This window comes from Phodopus roborovskii, unplaced genomic scaffold (genome assembly GCF_943737965.1).
Source record: "Phodopus roborovskii unplaced genomic scaffold, PHOROB, whole genome shotgun sequence".
Taxonomy (NCBI): Eukaryota; Metazoa; Chordata; class Mammalia; order Rodentia; family Cricetidae; genus Phodopus; species Phodopus roborovskii.
Genome location: NW_026125931.1, coordinates 450,141 through 471,096, shown reverse-complemented (window position 1 = coordinate 471,096; position 20,956 = coordinate 450,141). Strand labels below are relative to the sequence as shown.

Below are 20,956 nucleotides of genomic sequence, written 5' to 3'. Positions count from 1 at the left end.
TGTGAGAGATATAGTTCATGGCTCTGTGTTCTATGGAAATATTAGATTAGACCTACACAGGACCTCTTGATGCTTGAACTTGGATTATTTGTTTTTTTCTACTCCAGTGTATTCTTGAGCTATGTGAAAGTTTAACACTTTTAGCTATAGTAAATTCTCACTAAATGTTGGTGGTTTGTGCTAAAATTGAGCTGTATACAAAGGACCATAAGAACATAAAGGGAACAGAATTCATTTTCTATACTGAGCAGAATTCAGGGCAGGGAAGAAATGAAGATTGATTAGTGAAAATCTTTGAAAGAGGAGCTGAACTACACTTTTCTGAGTGTTCTAGAAAAGAAGTTAACAAAATGGCCATCATGAGAAGCCAGGGGCATTTCTAGTCTGCTCCCTTCACTGCTTAAAACCTGAGTGGCTTTTTATGTACAAATATGTGAATAAACTTGTGCTTATAATACATTGGCCATTTACACAGGTGGAATTTATTCATATTATATTAAATCAGGTCATCCTTTAATGTGCTACTTTCATTGAAGCTGCAAATAGAGCCATGCACACCGGCTTCTTGCTCATGTACCTTCAGATTTAGATAGCAACATGCCCATTAGGATAGATTGAAGATTGGGAACTCAAAACTAACAAATTCTGTTCTCAGAATGTAACAGGCTAGGTCACTAGAACTGAATGTCTTCAAGCTGGACTGTCAGATCTTTCCAAGGGCAAAAATGAAAGATGATATAAGCCATTACAGGCCATGAACCTGTTCTCGCCCATCTGATGTTCTTACTAATTATCTTCTTGGCCAAGTGGCAATTTGGGGCAAGTGCATGCAAGCTAGATTCCTAGGGGAGCCTACATTCCACTCGCTGCCATTTCAAAAGCCACTGAAGTCCTACACTGCCTCTCTTGTCCTTAGCTTCCCAGTGTCCCCAGAGCCCTGCTCTGACCTGGTGGAGAAATGGGGGCAAAAGAGTATTTTATTAAATGAAAGAAAGATTTCATGGGGCTTTAGTGTGCTGCTATTTTTGTTTGCGTGTTTATTTTTTAATGGATTGTCACAAACGTTTGTGCTCCTTGACCTATCAATGTCAAGTGTGGGATTGTATCATTAAGAAATTATATTTCATTAGGAATAAGATTATATTAATATCATTAAGAAAATACACTTTTCTAAAGTATGGCAAAGGTTTAATTCACAAAGATGTTTTTAGAACACTGTGTAGACTAGCTCAAAATTGGAAGCCATTTGACTGCCTTAATTGGAAATTGGGTAAGTGCATCTTGATACACTCATATAATGGACCATTACATGACCATTACAGCATTTGTTATGACACTTGTGACAAAATATGGGAAAAGGCTTACAATGAAATGTAAGGTCCTATATTATGGGTATATTTATGGCTCTTTGTGCTGGTTGTGGTGGCTCATACCTGTAATGTCAGTCTGGGTAAACTGAGCAGAATGATTGCCATGAGTTTAAGGCCAGCATGGACTATACAGTGAGTTCCAGGTTAGTCTGGGTTACGCAGTGAGACACTGTGTCCAAAAACAAAAACAGGTGTCTTTCATTGCTTTCTAAAGGTCAAAATAGAACATTCAAAAATACTAACAATGCTAAAATACTGGACTTATGAGTGATTTATCTTCTTGATGATAAATTTTTGCATGCTGAGTTTATGTTATTCATAAAAATAAAGTATAAATAACAATACCATAATGGAAGGAGATTGTAAAAGGCAACAAGTATCTAGGGAGATTCTTAAACTTTCTTCCTTTTAGGTTCATCCTGATCTTATGGTTTCCTAATACTTTTTCTAAGTCATTAAGTGGTGAGGTATGGTAACACGGTTTAGCAATCCTGTTTATAAATGGATGTATATCAGAGGATAAAGAGTGTTGGGGAATAGGATTCACCCCACTACTCTGTTTCACCGCCCCATCCACTGTCTATAGGATAACTTTGTTGCCCATTAATATGCTGAGGTCTGGCTGGAGAGATGACTCAGAGGTTAAGGGAGCTGGCTGCTCTTCCAGAGGTCCTGAGTTCAATTTCCAGCAACCACACGGTGGCTCACAACCATCTGTAATGAGATCTGGTGCCCTCTTCTGACCTGCAGGGATACATGCAGACAGAACATAATAAATAAATAAATCTTTTAAAAAAAATATTGAGGTCAAGATAAACGAAAGTGTAAGTGGGATAAAAAATGACCAATTCTGATCTGGGCAGGGTGACTCAGGGTTAAGGCACCTGCCTCTGGGAAGACTTGAGTTCCATCTCCAGGATCTTCAAGGGAGAAGAAAACAACAGACTCTTGCAAGTTTACGTCTCATCTGTATATGCACAACATGGTATACATGCCCACACACTGGTGTATACACACACACACACACACACACACACACACACTAAATAAATAAATAGATGGATAAATTAAAATATAGTAAAAGATGTTTAAATGAATTAATGTTTTAGAAACAGATTTCTCACATGATCCTCAGGAAGAGTTGAAAATTTCAAGGCCTTACAGTAATTTTCCAATGTGATCTAGGCAATGAATGACATAGGAAAGAACTGATGCTCACTGTTCTCTTACCCATTTTCTAAGCAAGAACAAATGCTTATCTGGTATGAAAGTTACTGGATTATGGAGCATTAAATAATCTCCCAATAGTCTTCCAAATTCTGGCTGTTGATGGCTTAAAAAAAACCTGCACCATTAACTGAGATGCAAATAGGGACTTTAACTCAAACAGCATTCATAATTTTATTAATGCATTCTATAAAAAAGCTAAATCAACATAACAATTATAGTAATAGTTAACTTTTTGGAGTCTTTACTGTGTGTTAGGATCCATGCTTAACATTTTACATGGAATACCTCTACTTCTCTTAATCTTGGTAATAATCTTATATTCTGTGTACATGATCAACCCTCATTTGTAGGTGATGCCACTGAGACCCATGGAGGTAAAGAAACATGGATGAGGTCAATTAATGAAGACCTTGATTCAGGATTTGAACTTGAGAAGGGAGACTATAAATCTCTTGACTGTGGTGCTTTTTACTGCTTCCCTGTTACCTATCAAACTCAGTGATATCTTATGCAAAGTATTGAATGTGTGCTTTGTATTGCATGATTTTTTGGGCAAGGTGATGTCTATGAAAGGGCAGGCCCCACATGAATCTAGTGGGGTTTCATGGCTTTGTTGTTAGATGTACGTTTATGTAGTATGCATGCAGTGACTGTGATGGCCTGGAGATGTATAATACAGATAGTTGTGAGCTGCCGTGTGGGTAGTTGGGAATTGAACCCTGTTCCTTTCGAAGAGCGTTCAGGGCTCTTAACCACTGAGCCATCTCTCTAGTCCAAACATCTAGCTTTCAGTGAGGGTATGCTTGTGTGGGTGTGATGTTTTGTTTACAAAGACATAGTCACAGACATTTTGACCTGGATGCTTTCCGCTTATCTGGAACTACAGTATGAAGTCGATTGATCCAAATTTAACAGAGAAACCAGTTTTCTAGTCTTGGTTTTCCATCCTTGTTTGTGTAGTAAAGGGCAGAATGGGAGGAGGAAGTAGAAGGAGGGTTAGAAAGAAGACCTAATAGACTTATTGCAAAATTTATTTGAAGGGCAAAATATGCTTTGTTCTGGCCACCTTGCAATGTTGATTTTGCTGGGTCTTGGCTTGGGAAACATCTGAGCTCTCACTAAGGTGTTCTGCTCAACTTCCAGGTATATGGGGAGAGATTAATGGTGCAAATAGAGCAAGAATTTAGCTTCTCCTTCCTGTCTTGTTGTTACAGAAGAGCTGCATATATAGATTTATATTGCATATTTAAAGACAGAGCTAGGTATCTCATTGTTTTTTTTTTCTGGTTCTCTATCCTCAAGGCATGCTGTGTCCATGAGCAACACAGTTATTTTATTTATTGAAGACGATGTCACATCCTTGGCAGTGGCGTGATTAAAAGTGTGGGCAAATTAAAGGTTGCAGAGTTCATACTATTTCAGTACTTGTGCATAAGGAAGGGATCATCTCTTTACTTAATAGTGTCATGTTTGTCCTTAGCATGACGATGGACATAAGGTCTTTAAGAAAGGAAATATAAGCTGGGGAGAACTCTGTACAGTCTTTTTGTTTGTTTCCTGACCTGATTGGCTTTCCTGTTAAACAGAAACCAAAGAGAGCTGCTGTGGAAGTAGGAGAACACAGTCAGTGTCCAGTTCATATTCTGAAGTGTTTGGGGTTTTGCGAAAGATATGGAAGAGCTTGAACAAAGTTAAGGGGAAGGGTTTGGCCAAGTAAGGTTTTCTCCAGTGAAAATCAGGGTGTCAGAAGAAAGGCAGTCTCAGTCAGCATGAAGAATCTAAGTAGTTCTGGAAGAGGAGCCCTGTGGCACTTTCTCTCCAGGGGCTCCTGTTTGAAAGCCTACAGTTTTTCTAGTATTTATTTCAGTTGAAAAACAGACAATTGTTTTGTTCAGAATAGGACAATAGAAGCATAGTGGCTATTTCCCATAGTTGTATTCACAGTCTAACTTTGATTCCAATTAAAAGTTGTTTCTCTGCTTTGAAATGAGGAGAGACACCCTAAAGTAATTACCTTGCAGATTGGAGGCAGTTTTGCTTTTGATCATGATTATACTTTGGACCAAAACAAGATGGAAAAACAAATTTCTCTGTTTGTTCGCTCTATATCTGCTCAGTTTATTTTTGGCAACATTGCAAGGAAATAATGTTAAATTAATCACTGTGTGGTTTTGTGGATGTTTTTAAACTTGAAAATTTTGGAAAAGCTCCCAAAATACAACGACACTCATGTGTTTCTTCTGCATTGCTGTGCTTCTCACAGAGCCTCTGGTGTGGATTAAAGGGTTTCTTTTTCTTCTTCCTTTAAAGTGATATGAATGAGTCATGGCTAGGCCAGGATGTGGTTCATATACAACCTTACCTAAACACAAACTCTTAAACTTTACAATAGCATTGGTTGGTCTGGGAGGGATTTTTAGAGAGATTCAAAGCAGAAATTATAAATGAAGATGATCTCCATTCTGTATCTGTGGGATGTTTGTTTCTATCTCCAATTGGAATGGAGTACAATCCTTTTGCTGAGAAAGCAAACTGAGGTATACTCTGCTGTTTTGAGCTGGGTAGGATGTTCAGCTTTCCTACTCTTGCAAGCGTGATTGGCTGTTGATGAGATTGTAAGCTCCGTGAGAGCAGGAACTGTTTTGCATATCTCTGTATGACTCATTATGTCTAGCACAAAGCTGGAAAATATCTGGAATGGTCAATATTCAATAAATATTGAATGACTTGGCTGAAGTTTTGTTTTTCTTATGCCCACCTGAGGCTGAGGCAGTAGGATCAGGAATATGATATTCAGTGGTCTGTTTAGGACCCCAGATCTAACTTACAAAGTCTGCTTTCCTTTCTGGTTGTAAGGAAGTTAAACTCATAAACCTGTCCTGCTACACACACCAACTGAATGTTGTTCCTTAAGGTAACAATGTTTGTAATTACTTACCACCACCTAGGGTTCCAATATGCATGGATTTCCAAGTCTGTGAGACTTGAACACAGCAGCTCTTTCCAGGGTCACATAGCAGCCCTTCTGTCTCTTAGAGACTGGAATTCTGCACACCTGCTGGTCAGTGGGGGCTTTGCTTTCTGCCTTAGGGAAAATAGAATCTGCCACTCCTTTAAAAGCCAGGCAACACAAGACAAACAAGACTTTCCTTTGGAAGGAGTAGTTTGGCTAACTGCTGGCTCTTGGTGGCAACTTAGAAACGACATTTTTGTTTCTCCCTCCCTACCCTTCCTGAACATTTCAGAGTGACCAGTGGTTGGACTCTTGCCGGCGCTTACCCTGAACCTGAGTGTTAGGGGAGAGGGAATCTGCTGCTGCGGTTTCTGGAGCTGCTCATAAGCAAGAGTTCCCTATCCTGATCAAGGCTTTAAGCCTAAAAGAAAGCAGAAATAGGTATGAACCATTGGTGTGCATATATGTGCGTGCACGTGTGTGTGTGTGTGCGCGTGCGCGGTGTGTTTACGTGCTTGTGTGTGCACACGTGTGCGTGCGTGCGTGCATACCTGCGTGCACTTAATTTCGAGCACGGGGGGCCTGCATTTGTATGTGCTTACCCACAGGAACACATGCCTGAGTGCCTATGTGTGCGTGCTGGATGGACGGGTGTGGCATGGGAGGGGGTGGCATACCTTTGAAGGTATGGGGTCTGGGACAGCTCACTGTCTACATTCTCCTGCCTTGTGGGAGAAGGTTGGAAGTGATATTTGTTTTTAACTACAAACATTCTTGTTTCCACCTTTTTTTTTTTTTTTTTTTTTTTTTTTTTTTTGCTAGAAGAATTTGGCAGTCATCTGTCCAATTTCAGGCAACAGAAGAGATTTTTATATTTGAGTCTTGAGTCCAAATCTAGGAACCACAAAGTGCCACTTGAGTGGAGAGAAATGTGATTACAGGCTAAATTATAAATTAGTTAGTCTTTTGGTGGTTAGCTTACACTTTCCCCCCAAAATATGGATGAGATATAAAAAAGGAGCTTCTTGAGCTGGGTATCTAGCTCAGAGGTAGAGTGCTTGCCTAGTATGCCTATGAGCCTGAGTTCCATTTCCATTACAAAACAAATTCATCAATAAGATCATTACTTATCTGGATAAAAAATAAAATAAAATTTGCCTTTGGAAGGGCAACTGTTGGGTCAGATTATTCCATAGAATAGTTGCAAGGCCAGTAGGGATAACCATTAACAAATAAAAGCCAGAGGCCAAGCATGTCCATCTGCTGTACACATTCTGAATGCCCTGCAACACTAAGGAAAGGGATTTCCAGAGAGCTTGCAGGTGATCTAATATCATAAAGACCTGGCAGGTAGAGTGTAGACTTTTCATTTGGGACTCAACACTCAGTAGTTGACCCTTGCAGTGACTTTGTGTGTGACATGTATGTTCACGCCGAGTTACTTCAGATCGTTACAGTGAAAAATTCATTGTTTAGCATTGCGGTTCACTTGTAGTATTTAACATGACAGGATTCTTTAAAAAAAAGGCATTGAGTGATAAATTGATAGGCGCGATAGAGTGTCACGAGAGAAGGTGGTGTTTATGATTTGCCGTTCAATTTTTTCAGATGAGAAATCAGAAGTCGCAAAGAGTAATGGGTTAGGCTAGCCTGTAGACTATAGTATGGTTCTGACATGAAGCTTCATTTATACTGCTGCTATTTTACAAGATCCATATTAGTTCTTTGGAAGATTTGATGGAGGTAGTCAGGGACATGGTCACCATACTTGTTTGGGAAGGATGGACTTGGATTTTTCAGTTTCAAAATGTTGTCAGAGAAAGAATTCCAGTCAAAGAGGTACTTCCCCTTATCTGCTTGTCCTACCCAACAATGGCAATCTATCTTAGAGTTTATCCTTGGATGGCCTAAAGAGAAATGTGTCAGTAATATTTGTTCAAAGCCATTTTCTTATTAGATCATGGAGCATCCAAAATGGACTTAAATTTTTTTAAAGGTTATGCTTCACAGTTTATCAGCAATTTTAGAAAAAAAAGTAACATAGAGGCAAGGTTCATTTATAACTGGCGCCAGCTAAGCTAAGCCCTCCTTGCCCATTATTTGTTTAAGTTTTATTTTGTATTTTATTTCTCCTATCACATGCTGAACTGCTTCATAAATCCTATTTAAGGGGTGACTTGGCCCATGTCTTTGTTTCTACCTTCATAGCACAAGACTTGTATTTTTTGTTTAAATAGAGTACAGAGAGATGAACCTTATAAGGTTCTTAGAAATTGCCCCCATTGATCACCCTACTTGACTGCCTCTTGTTTGCACACTCCTTCTAGAAATTAAATCAGGATTAGTTAGATCATGGTAATGGAGGAAACAACTGTTTTTGACCTAAATGTTCCTCAACATGCCAGTGCTAAAGACAATAAGCATGGAATTAATCCATGATTTATGAATGCAAGCCTCTGTTTTGTTTCTGTAATGGATTCCTCTCCTTCAAACACACATTTTCTTCCCCTTTAGAGGACTGATTTGTGCATCAGCTGGATGTTAAGCTTCCTGTTTCCCCTTCCCAGGTCAAGGGCAGCCCAAGTGCCCAATTTCTCTCTCTCTTCACAAAGCACCGCCAGCTATAGAGATGAGAAATTCTGAAGAGCAGCCAAGTGGAGGAACTACGGTATTGCAACGTCTGCTTCAAGAGCAGCTTCGCTATGGCAATCCCAGTGAGAATCGTAACCTGCTTGCCATACACCAGCAAGCCACAGGGAATGGCCCTCCATTCTCCACTGGTAGTGGGAACCCAGGCCCTCAGAGTGATGTGTTGAGCCCCCAGGATCACCACCAGCAGCTCGTGGCACACCCAGCTCGACAAGAACCCCAGGGCCAGGAAATCCAATCAGAAAACGCCATCATGGAGAAGCAGCTGTCCCCTCGAATGCAGAATAATGAAGAACTCCCAACCTATGAAGAAGCCAAGGTCCAGTCTCAATACTTCAGGGGCCAACAGCATGCTAGTGTTGGGGCTGCCTTCTATGTCACAGGAGTCACTAACCAGAAGATGAGAACCGAGGGACGCCCATCAGTTCAGCGACTCACTCCTGGCAAGATGCACCAAGATGAAGGACTTAGAGATCTTAAGCAAGGGCATGTCCGATCCCTGAGTGAAAGGCTAATGCAGATGTCACTGGCTACCAGTGGAGTTAAAGCCCACCCACCTGTTACCAGTGCTCCTCTCTCCCCGCCACAACCCAGTGACCTCTACAAGAATCCCACCAGTTCCAGTGAATTCTACAAGGCTCAAGGGCCATCTCCCGGCCAACATAGTCTGAAGGGCATGGAACACCGAGGCCCCCCACCAGAATATCCTTTCAAGGGCATGCCATCCCAGTCTGTAGTATGCAAGTCCCAAGAGCCAGGGGGCCACTTCTATAGTGAGCATCGCCTGAACCAGCCAGGGAGAACAGAGGGGCAACTGATGAGATATCAGCACCCCCCTGAGTATGGGGCAGCCAGGTAAGAGTTCCCTTTCTGTCATTTCCTGGCCTCATCCCCAACCAGCCTCTCTTGCTGCCTGTTGGGAAAGGGAAGGAATGGGAAGGTGTGTGATATACCAAAGTGCCCAGTGGCTGAAGAGAAGAGCAGTGCTTTATTTTTGTGTTGACTTACTCTCTTGCCTCTTAGGGTTCTGGAAGGAGGGTCACTGTTTCTAATCTTCTGAGTTCTTAAGGGCTTCCTAAAGAAGCACTAGCAAATTGTCTTGGACATTAATTAGTAGGTCTGTAACACTGTATCACTTCCACCACGCACACATCAATTCTTTTGTGTGTGGACCAATTTATCTGTTTCCTGTAAGAATTACTGTGCTGCTTTTCAATACTAAACAGCCAGGGAGATACGATTTTTGGTGGAAGAATTATGTATGGGTACGGGTTCCTAATGTTCTTTGCATTAAACTTCAGGTCCTGTTTTAGCAAATGTCTGAGCTGCTTCTTGGTTCTTCTGGAGAGAGTTTGTTAGGCCTTTCATTGTTGTAAGCATCTAGGTTAAGGTCATGCTATCACTGTAGAAGTTCTACCAGATGCTAAAATGCATGTGGAAAACTACTCCCACCACTTCTGTGTTGTATCTTCCATTCTTCCTAAGTATATTTCTTAATCATTCAGCACCCACTGTCATTTCTGTTATCTACCTGATCCTATGGTTTATTATTAGTATTTGTACTATTACCGTTTGGAAGCATTTCAGGGCATGGCTCAGGGGAAGGGTTGAACTATGACCGCAATGGCAACAATTAGTGTGGCATCCTGGCCTCTTCCCAGGGGTAGGTAATGATGGATGTTCATAAGGTTTGAAGCCCTGGGTGGCTTACAGTCCAACACTGTGATCTCATTGGTATCTTCGTCTTTGCCTCTTGTCTATTCATTCATTTGGGAAAGAACCTCCTGGCTTGAAGTTGGTGACTCAGGAGGTAAGGCACTTGGGGTGGAGTAGGGCGGAGGTAAGAGAAGTTACCTGCCATTTCCTGGTATTTCTTTTTCTTCCCCCCTCCAGGTCCTGATTTTTTTTTTTTTTTATCCAGAGGCAATTCATTTTAAGCTCCTCTCCTTGCTTTACTGGTTTAGGATTTTTTTCCTCCTTAACCCAGGGTGATTTCTTAACCCTTTGCAAGTTCCTCTGAAGTTTTCAGAAGACAGAAGCCTAACTTTTTTTGATAAACATCTCAGAGAAGGAAATGGGATAAGAACAGGGCCATTCAGCTTTCAGAAGCTACAAGAACCCAGTTGCCATCTGCCCAGTGAAATGGAAGAACCAGGGAAGGTCTGCACCCTTGGACTGAAAAGCTTAGTGGAAATCTATTGAAGCTAGAAAAATGTCAAGGAAGCCTAGGGCTTTTGTTTTGTTTTTCCCATCAGTATGGAAGCATGGGATGCACTGGCTCCCTTCTGGACTGTGGATGGGCTCATGTCTGATCGGTTGCCTCTTGCAAGAGTGTGTTGGCTAGGGTGTGGATATGAAGCCAAAGCCCAGCTCAGCACATGGCCAGCCTTCCCAGGAAAACTATTCTCAGAATTCATTCAGCAGTATTGTTTGTGATCTGAAGTGACTCCCACAGTGTTTGAAGCTAGATGGAAAAGCTCTTTGATCTGCCTAAATAAATAATGAGACAAAGAGAGGTTTTTCCTTCCCATACTGAGTAAACAACCAGAGAAATTAAGCTGCATACATTTTATAGGAAGATATGTTATCTTTTCTCCTTCCTTCTAAATTATCTATGGATCTCGCTCTATTTATGTCCCTTGAAACAACAAAGCCCATGCTGACCTGCTTTTGTTTTTTTGTTTGTTTGTTTTTTGTTTTTGGCCTGCTGGGCATCTAATCCAGGGCCTCCAGTATGCTAAGCAAGCGCCCTTCCACTGTGCTCCACCCCCAGCCCTTGAGCAGTGTTTTAACACACAGGTATGCTCTAACAGTTGCTTCTCTATGGGACAGGAACAGTGTGATTGAGATGCTGGATGAATAATAGAACTGGCAAAGCTAGAGGTGTTCCTTGTGAAGTTTGGGTATACATCAGACAAACTCTGGCCCAGCATTTTGCATGCCCTGTGTAGGGGAGTGGCACCTATTGACAGATCCTTGGCAAAAAGAGGCAGTCCAACAGCTTTCCAGAAGTCTACTGCTTTTAACTGCTGACACATTTTCCTCCTTCATTTCCTGTATGGCCTGTGACTATCTGCCCAAGTAGCTGCTGCTCGCAGAAAAATCAAAAATAAAGAAAGACAGATAGAAAGAAAATAATATATATTGAAAGCCCACCCTTAATTCTGAACCCACAAATGACAGATCAGGACAAAAAGTAAGTTTTTTGAGAAAACTGCTGTTAAAAAGAAAACACCACCTTAAGTAAGTTTTTGAGAAAACTGCTGTTAAAAAGAAAACACCACCTTATTTGCCGTCAGAGATTCAGTGAAATGCAGGAGATTGGCTGTTAAAATGAACAAAATGTTATAAACAGTCCATTGATTACTTCATCATCCCCATGCCCGCCTCCCTACTTAAACAAACAAACAAACAAACAAACAAATAAATAAATAGCTTGAATGCTAAGATCTCCAGATGGTGAAATAAGGCCAAACCATTTGAAGAATTTTTAAATTTCTAAATCTTTGTGTTTCTGAGTCCTGAACCTTTTGCATCCTGGGTTTGTACACTGATCAAATGCTTTAAAAAAAAATTAAATCATTTCTGTTTATATAGCTGCCACCCCCTTTCAGTTGTTGAAATCATGCCCAGATCTGAGGTTTCTTGAAATGCTTGTTGAACAGAATCTCAGGGTGACCTAAATCAGAACAGAGCTACTTGTGCAATTTGAACGGTCCGGAATTATTCACAAGCTGCTCTGTGACATTCACTGTCACAAAGCCTGGGAGAAACACCATTTTAGTGGTGAGAAACTGGCTATAGGCTGTTAGGCTGTTGGTGGCACCTGCTCCGGTGTGTGTGTATGTGGGGGGTGCTTGTACTCACGTGGGTGGGTGTACATGTGAAAGTGACTGAAGAGCATGGGAACCCTAGTCATGGAGGTATCGGGGTGGAAAGATCTGTGTGAGCTGTGTGTGTGTGTGTGTGTGTGTGTGTGTGTGTGTGTGTGTGTGTGTGGTTTTTACTTTCCCTTTTTGTCTTCACAAGCTCTTTGAACTTGTATCCTCTCTCTCAATGCAGCTTTGGAGAGGAGCCTAATTTTGGTGAGTGGTCTCCTGCATAGACAGCCAGGTCCCCTTCTTCTGCAGAGCACTAGTAGCCCCGTGAGTCTTAGGGAGGAGCAGGGTATTGGGGAGAAGGGGCAGAGAGGCCGATCAGATTGTCCATGGGATCATGTGATCCTATTGTCTCCTGGTGGCTTGTTGTTCCTAGTTAGTTATGTCAGTGAGGAGTGTTTCCAGCTGCTGTAGGGTGGAAGGACCTGGAAGGACTGCTTTCGTGTCTGCCACTTTATTGCTATCATTACTCTTTCTTTTATTATTTAATCTTCAGTGTGTTTTTGTTTCTCTGACATAAGCCAGAGTTCTCCTCAACCTGTGTCTTCTTCCCTGAGCCCTCTGTTCTCAGATGGAACCTTATTCCAGTGTTAATGTCGCTGTGCCTTTTGATGGTGGGCAGATGTTGAAGTTTCTTTGCCCAGAGGGGTTTCCCTACTTTTTCTACTACCCAAGCCATTACTTCTTTGCAAATCTGCAAATGAAGGTCTGCCTTGGTTTTTTTCCAAGACTGTGCTTCCTTTTGTAGCCTGGGGAGTCAAGGGGTAGCTGCTTTGTTTTTGCTTATCTTCATCCTGGGCTTATCTGACCCTAGAGACCCTCCGGAAAGCTTGCAGTATCCTCCCCTAGACCCCTGAGAAGCTGTGCACTGTCCTGAGCCTTGACAGGCCATTCACCCTTCAGAGAAGAGGGAGGCAGATGCCAAGTCTGTTTGAGAAAAAAACCCCTTTTGCTTGGTAAGCTCCCAGTGGAGCTGTCAAGAGGAAGCCCAGTTTGGAACTATGTGTTCAGTATTTTAGAGAGAATACCTCCCAGGCAATGGGCTTTCCAATCCTGAGAGCAAGGGCAAAATATAGTGTTGTGGTCTTTTTCCTTAAGTTTTGAAAGTAAGATTGCAGAACATGAAACTTAAGATCCTTTTTATCTCCAAGAGATTCCAAGGGTCCTTCCTTCCAAACCACAGGGCATTCTCACCCTGTATTACACATTAATTAAACAGCTCTTGGAAAGAGAGCACATAGATACTCTACCTGCCTAGAAAGTGAAGGTCTACAGAAGGGAAAATGGAACCCTTTCACCAAACAAGTTTATAAACTGCTTCAGGCTTTTAAACTACTGAGTGTTTTGAGCTCTTGGAAACAAAGGTTATATATGACATCAACTTTCCAGTTGTAGCCTTGAATAGTATGTCATTTTTTTATGCCTAAGTAATTTACATAATTTGTTCAATATTTAACAATTAATTTGCAGTGATATGTGTATAAAGTTAGCAGAATGTCTGTGTACTAGAGGCATTTGGGACAGTCCCCAGGGTATAAACAGGTTTGAATACTTTTGTGAGTATCAAGGTCATTGGATGTGTCCATGAGCAAATGTTTGGGATGATTTGGTATCCTATACAGGGAGGAGCTCTTAGGGATGCTGGTAGCTGGAGTATGTGAAAGAGAAATGTGTTATTTTTTAAACTGTGTGGATTGCTAGTGAAAAATTAATTGCTTCTGGTTATTTGTCCAACTTCAACCAATAATTTTATGGAAATTAGCACAGAGATTAACAGTGTATTCCATTGGGAAGATATACTAACAAGGTCAACATTGCACTGGTAGATAAGAAGCTATATTTCTTACTAAGTCAAAACATGTGCAGCCCTGGCTGTCTTGGAACTATGTAGACCAGGCTTCTCTTGAACTCACAGAAATCTGCTTGCCTCTGTTTTGTGAGTGCTGGGACTGAAGGTGTGTGCCAGTAAGAGAAAATTTTTAAAAAGGACTTATTTTATATTTATGGGTGATTTGCTTGCATATATGTCTGTCTGTGCCTGATGCCCACCAGAAGACAGACTCAGATCTCCTGGAATATGCCGCTGTGTAGGTTCTGAGGATCAAACCTGGGTCCTCTGAAAGAGCACCCAATGCTCTTAACCACCAACTTCTATACTAAGTAAATTAAATAAGGTTGTATGTACAGAACTAGTAAGTAGTAACAAAAGTCAATGAAGTCCCTTTGTTGGGATCTGAATCATTTTTCTTAGCCATCTTTCTTGCCTGAATTGAGAACTTCAGGAACATTCAAAGTTTAGCCTGGGCCAGGAGATGATAAATACTCTTTTTGCCTTCAGTATACACAGACATACATGCTTCCTGTTGGTTGTGATGGTGGAAAATGACACATCCATACACTTTTATTGTTTTAGTTAATAGTTATGCCCAAATCATTTGTATTTAGGCATTAATATTTTGTGTCTAGTAACTACGTAATAAAAATCAGAAAGCCATATTAAACAATGTACCAAAGCTTTCATTCTGAAACAAGAAAACAAAGTTTTCTTTCTGTAAGCAAGAGGTTGGGGATTTGTACAGCACTACTTAGAAGTCAGTGGAGCCAGAAGGTGGGAGTGGGATACTACCTCTAACATCATAGTTTATCTCCCCAAATCTCCCTGCTTCTCTTTCTCTCTCTTTCTGTTGGTTTCATTCAGGATGGGACTCAGGACCTTATGTACTCCAAGCTTGAGTTTCAGCTCTGCACTGCATCCCAAGTCCTCAGCGCACCTCTTCCCTTCTCTGGGTTTTAGTTTCACCCTGTCCAAGAAAAGATGATTCCTCTCAAGCCTTTCTAATTCCTAAATTTTGTGATTCAGTATATTATAAATAGTACAATAGTGCTGCCTGTATCCTCTCCAAGCCCCCATATTGCTTCTTAATGTGTATTAAATTGGTAACTGGAATGAGCAGTAATTATTTGGTGTTTTAGATTTAATGAATGTCTTTGTATCTGAGTAATTCCTGAGTGTTTGAATTCTCAAAGGTAGTCACAGATAGTAAGATGAAAGGCAACGGAGAGACTGTTTTCAGTAACCAAGCAAACAGATTTTCTAAACTGAAGTCTTTGCATACGTAGAGTTTTTTTCAGACAGGTTCAGTTTTCAGTCAGGCCATGAGCATTACTTTGTACAAGAGGAATTTTAAATGACTGAGCAATGGAGGTGGAGATAGCCATCTTAAGGTTTTCATACTTACCTCAGAGGTTATCTGGTTTCATCTGCAAGGGGATCATAGCTAGCGAGCAGTAGCTGCTGGACAGAGTCTCAAAATGTCTCGGTAAGAGTGAACGCTGGAGTTCTTTCTTGGGGATCTAACTCTGCTTACTTCTCATTTCTCTGAATTTGGGGGATATCTCCTTGTGTCATTTCATGTGTCTTGGGAGTGAACTTAATCAGAGCTTGCCTTCTGTGTTTTTCAGGGCAACACAGGACATCTCGCTGTCTTTGTCAGCAAGGAATTCTCAGCCTCACAGCCCGACATCTTCCTCGACATCTGGCAGTTCCTTACTGCAGTCTCCACCATCTACCAGATTGTCTCCTGCTCAACACGCCTTGGTCGCAAACCAAGGTGACCATTCTACTCACCTCCCAAGGCAGCAGCAGCATTTTCATCCTAATCAGAGTCACCAGGGAGACCACTACCGTCTCTCCCAGCCCACCTTGCCTCCTCCAACACCACAGCAGCCAGGAGAAGCCTACTCAGCTATGCCTCGGGCTCAGCAGTCTGCTTCTTATCAGCCCATGCCAGCTGATCCTTTTGCCATCGTCTCTAGAGCCCAGCAGATGGTTGAGATCCTCTCTGATGAGAATCGCAACTTGCGGCAGGAGTTGGATGCATGCTATGAGAAGGTGGCAAGACTGCAGAAGGTATGGCTCCCGTTAAGGGTCAATAGAGACTTCTTTGAATCGTACTAGTGAGACTTGTTAAATACCCATAAAAATGTTTCATCTGTGTATGCTTATCATCTCTTATGGGTAGATCTTTGAGATTCTTCTTTTGATGTTAGGGAAAAAAAATCTTTATCTGTCTAGGATAACTGCCTTTTTTTTCTCTTTTTATTATCATTCATGCATTAATGATACAAAATAATGGATTTCATGATGAAATTTTCACACCTACATATCATGTACTTTTATCATATTCATACTCACTACTGTCTTTTGTTCCCCCCCCCTTGTCTTTAAGAAAATTTATACTAAAAGAAAAATACTATAGATGTCCCAGACTTGATAATCCTTAAGAAATCTTAGTTCATTGTCCTAGTCAAAAGATCAGCAGATATGTTTCTTCATAAAGAATATTAGTAAGGTTTGTGCTCATGGAAAGCCTGCCAGCATTTAAAGGCTTTTAGTCATGATTATGTTTCCTCCATATGATCAAAACTATAAAGCTATAGTTCATGGTCTCTAGAAAAGAGTCTCACCAGTTGAGACTTTGTATGGTCCAGGAAAAGGCTGACAGTGCTCTTCCTTGTTGTAGTTGTCTTGTTAATTCTTCTTTGACACTAGGCCTCCTCCCTGCAAACGTTTGCTTTGGTCTTTCTCCACAGATGCACTTCAACATCTGCTCTTTTTTTCTGGTGTGTGTGTGTGTGTGTGTGTGTCCCCGTCTGTCCGGGATGCACAAAAGGGGCTTAGCACCACAGCTGGGTGACAGGTGACAGCCCTCGGCAGGGGAAATAGAAAAAGAAGTGAGGAGTGTGTGTGTGTCCCAAATTCCCATTCCTCTTTAGTCCCCTCATCCCCATTGTCTGCTGTAGCTGGGACTTTAGCTTTTGAGGGCCCCAAGACCCAAATCTCAGTTCTTGCCGCAGTGGCTATTAGTAAATAGAGTTTGCCTTTGGCAGCTTCTTTTTATCTTTAGACCATGCAGAGTTCATATGGCACGATCTCCTTGCAAACTGTTAAGGAAGTTTGAGACTGAACGTGGGGAAGAAAGGACAGTTGCCTTATGCTGTCCCTAGGAGACAAGAGAGGAAATCTCAGGGACCTGCATGAAGCCGAGAATTTGCCAACACCAGATTTTTTTACCTACAGGAGAAGAGGGCTTATTTTCCAAAGTTAAGTAGTTTTTATATAGTGAAAAAGATGCCCCCTTTCTCAACCCAGTTGAGGGCTATCAGGGTAGATTGAGAGCTATTACTTCGTCTTGATTTTATATTTTCTATCTTGTCAGTTTGATAATACCCCTCTTTTGCCTCGTGATAATGTTGTACGTGAATTTTGTCTATTGACTAGAAACCTTGTTTGGCTGATCAGACCTCCCCTAACTTTTAATTTGGGTTGGCCTGGCTTCGTCTTTGACATAATCACTGGTTCCTGAGTTCAGATCTTTGACAGGGATCCCTGGTGACACTAGGAGCTGGATTGGGTGACTAGTGCAGGGAGCAAAAGTCAGAAGTTTGTTTATTGTTCGGTCCTTGTGCAGATATATATCAGAAAATGGCAATCTTCATAGCTTGAGCATCTGCCAAAGCACAGTTCAAGCCATTACTGGGGTAGAGAAAAGGTAACAGGAGGGGAGAAAGAGTAAATGAATGTAGGCGCACACCAGATAGATGGTAGAGCCAGAAAGAAGGAAGGAAAAAAGGAAGATAAGAAGAGAGGAGGGAAAGGGGAAGGAAGGAGATAAAAAGCAAGAAAGAGAGAGGAAGGAGAGATGAAAGGAAGGAAAGAAGGAAGAAGGAAGGGCGAGCAAGCGCTGGAGGCTCCTAGAACAGAAAGTAGAACAAGCAAGTCCTAACAGCCACCGCCACTCTCCCTCACACCAAGACAGTGAATCTGCCTTTCTTGGCCTTTCTGAGAAGGCATTGTTTGCAAGCAGACAGTATCTCCATAAGGGAGAAGGGAAGGATTAGCACCAGATCCTTCACAAGCAGGTTGTATACTTGGAGAAAAGGGACTGTCGCCTGGGTGAGGTTTCTGGGCTGTAAGTAGGAAGCCTCACTAGCTTTCCCTTGGCTGCCTTTTGCAGACCAATACCAAGCTTTCTCTTTCAAATGGAAATGTTTATTTTCTCCTTTCCAGCACTTGACTTTCATGCAAAAGCCTCATCAGGCAGGCGCAAGCCCTGCAGATCTTGTCTCTAAATGCCATTCACTAGTTTTCACCTTCTGTGCTGCTATCTGGGTGCCATCTGCAAGGAGAAAAACACTCTCAGGTCTGCTCTTTTCAGTGCTGTAAGCCTCATTTGTTTGCAGGCAGTCCTGTCTCCAGCAGGATTTTGAAGATGGGGGCAGCTGGAATCAGTGTTGATTGTAAGAGCACCGTGTCTCCTCCCCCATCCTCCATTGGGGCTCTTGTTTACTTCACCCCCTAACACACCCTGAGCTTTGTTCAGGAAGAGTGGAAAACTGAGAAGAAATGCAGGGTGGTTACAGGAGGAAGACTTAATTTGAAAATTGCTTAATAGGCCATGGGGTTTATTTGTCTTATACAAATTATATACAAATAAGCGCTGGGGTCATTACACGTGCACTGGAGCTGTACTGGTCGCAGAAAACCTCTGGAGTCTAATTTCTTGTTTTCTTCCTGATCCTGGCTAATTCTGGACAAGAACCTTTGGCTTTCTTATTTTATCAGATTTGCAGAGACTTGTCACAAAACAACACAAATCATGAATTTCAGTTAAAAATCAGCACTAGTTTCCCACTGACTACAGTGACTATGGGATAAAGTCCAAATGCCTGGCATTTAAAGCCATTTTATGACCTGACTTCAGTTATCTTCACAGCCATATCCCTCTAGCTTCCCTGTGGCTACCACACAGTGGCCAGCCAAATTAGACTCCTGGTCATTCTGGGAATGCATTTGCTTACTCAGAATAGAATACCCTTCCCCTCACCTCTGCCCATTGAAATCTAAACAAGCTTTCAGGACCCAACTTTAAATGCCCTCTCTCCCTGAAATTATTTTCCTCCCCTCCCCCAACCGGGGAGAGCTTCTTTTTGCTCCTTGTTCCCTTAGAGCTGTGCCTTGCTCTTAATTCTCTGGACTTGTTTATATTGAAGTCAAGGATAACATGGATGTTCTCATTCAGGTTTGCACACAGCACAGTTTGATCATGCCTTCTTAACTATCTGGCTCTTGATTGGATAGTTGTGAAAGTGAATTGAATTATACTGCACAAGGATGGCCATTTGGGTATTTGGGTGCTGTTTGTGTTGCTGATTTGTACTCGGAAAAGGCAATTTAACTACTCTCTTTGCTAACATGGGGCAAGTTACATCACCTAGGCACATGTCAGGGCAAAATGAGAGAACCACACAGAATTCTTTTGTGGGCTTCAAAATAAAGTTATTGCTATACAATAGACCATGTTGTTAACATTTTTGAAATTAGAAAACTGAGAAATAAAATCGTGTGGTATCTATTTTATCTTACTGCCTTCTATGAAGGTAGAAATTACACTACTCAATCCCAACTCCACCCCAATAGAAACACACACACATTCTCTCTCTCTCTCTCTCTCTCTCTCTCTCTCTCTCTCTCTCTCTCTCTCTTACTTTTCTTTTGTCTTAAGGAAATCCCATGATGTAGTTGAATCAGGTACTGAGCTCACAATTGCTCTTGGAGAATCTTTCTTGAACCCAGTTCTTAACTGTTAACACTGGCCTCCCAGCCATATGTAAGCTCTGAAAAAAGATACCACTGGAGTGTTGCACGTATGGTTCTAAACTCCTAGTGGAAACACCATCTTTCTTTTTTTATGTTAAGGTGGAGACAGAAATCCAACGGGTCTCAGAGGCATATGAAAATTTGGTGAAGTCGTCTTCCAAAAGAGAGGCTCTGGAGAAAGCCATGAGGAACAAACTGGAGGGGGAGATTCGAAGGATGCACGACTTCAACCGAGATCTGAGAGGTAAGGGGAAAGTGGATTTGACTTTGTAGGATTTTTGTTTGCTTGCTTGTAGTTTGAGACAAGGTCTCTCTACATAGTTCAAGCTGGCCTAGCACTTACTACATAGTCCATACTGGCTTTGTACTCCAGAATTCCCATACTTTACCCTCCCAAGTAGTGGGGATGAAAGCATGTGTTCCTACATCTGACTCCAGCTTTAGTAGGTCTTGTACTGTTTTGAGATTCACATTTGCAAACTCCGGTCTGTGTCACCCATCCTGTTCATCAAAAAAGATGCTGACTTTTGCCAAAGGCCAGTATTTAGAAGACAAACAGCATGTGCTTGGAACTTTGTATAGAAGATCCTGTTCATTGTCTTCAACATTCCACAGAGCGTCTAGAGACTGCCAACAAGCAGCTGGCAGAAAAAGAGTACGAGGGGTCAGAGGACACCAGGAAAACCATCTCTCAGCTCTTTGCCAAAAGTAAGTCTGGAAACTGCACATGCAGGTATGGATGTGTGGATGGGCAGTAACAGGTCTGAAAATGTCACTGGGATGGATAGAAGTAACGTTTATGAAAATGTTGCCTGCCTCTCTTCAGCCTTCTAGAACAACTAGGGGACAATGAATGCCTTTTTTTTTTTTTTCTGTTACTGCATGAAACACTACAACCTCTAGTCACATTAAAGGTCTGCTCTTTGTACTAAGTCAGAAAAGCACATTGGAATCCCTGGATTGCCTTGGCTAGCTGAAGACAAGACCTTAGGGTATATCGCCTAATAATGCTGAAGAGATTATTGTAGGTGATTCCATATATTGGCTCTAGTAGATGGGATGAGTATGCAGGGCAATGATTAATGTGTGGAATCCCCAGCCTGTACTAGGGGTTCCCTATTAAACACTTATTGCAGTGTCCTATCATCACACATGGACAGATTGTGAAGATAGCCAGAGAAGGAAGGGCCTCTGCTACGACCTGAATTCATGGTCC

At 41.7% G+C, this 20,956-nt stretch overlaps 1 protein-coding gene across 3 annotated transcripts in view; it reads left to right on the top strand.

Moving 5' to 3' along the window:
- The window catches only part of Amot (angiomotin), a 54,739-nt gene that overhangs the window by 9,341 nt on the left and 24,442 nt on the right, over window positions 1-20,956 (top strand). The window contains exons 3-7 of one of the 3 annotated variants that reach the window (XM_051179004.1): window positions 5,846-5,994; window positions 8,121-9,057; window positions 15,543-15,990; window positions 19,840-19,984; window positions 20,356-20,448. In XM_051179004.1, coding sequence (XP_051034961.1) covers window positions 8,183-9,057; window positions 15,543-15,990; window positions 19,840-19,984; window positions 20,356-20,448 — 1,561 coding nt within the window. In that variant the 5' untranslated portion in view covers window positions 5,846-5,994; window positions 8,121-8,182. Of the gene's footprint in view, window positions 1-5,845; window positions 5,995-8,120; window positions 9,058-15,292; window positions 15,401-15,542; window positions 15,991-19,839; window positions 19,985-20,355; window positions 20,449-20,956 lie in introns of those variants that run through there. The other 2 variants (XM_051179005.1, XM_051179006.1) reach the window with 2 other exon arrangements.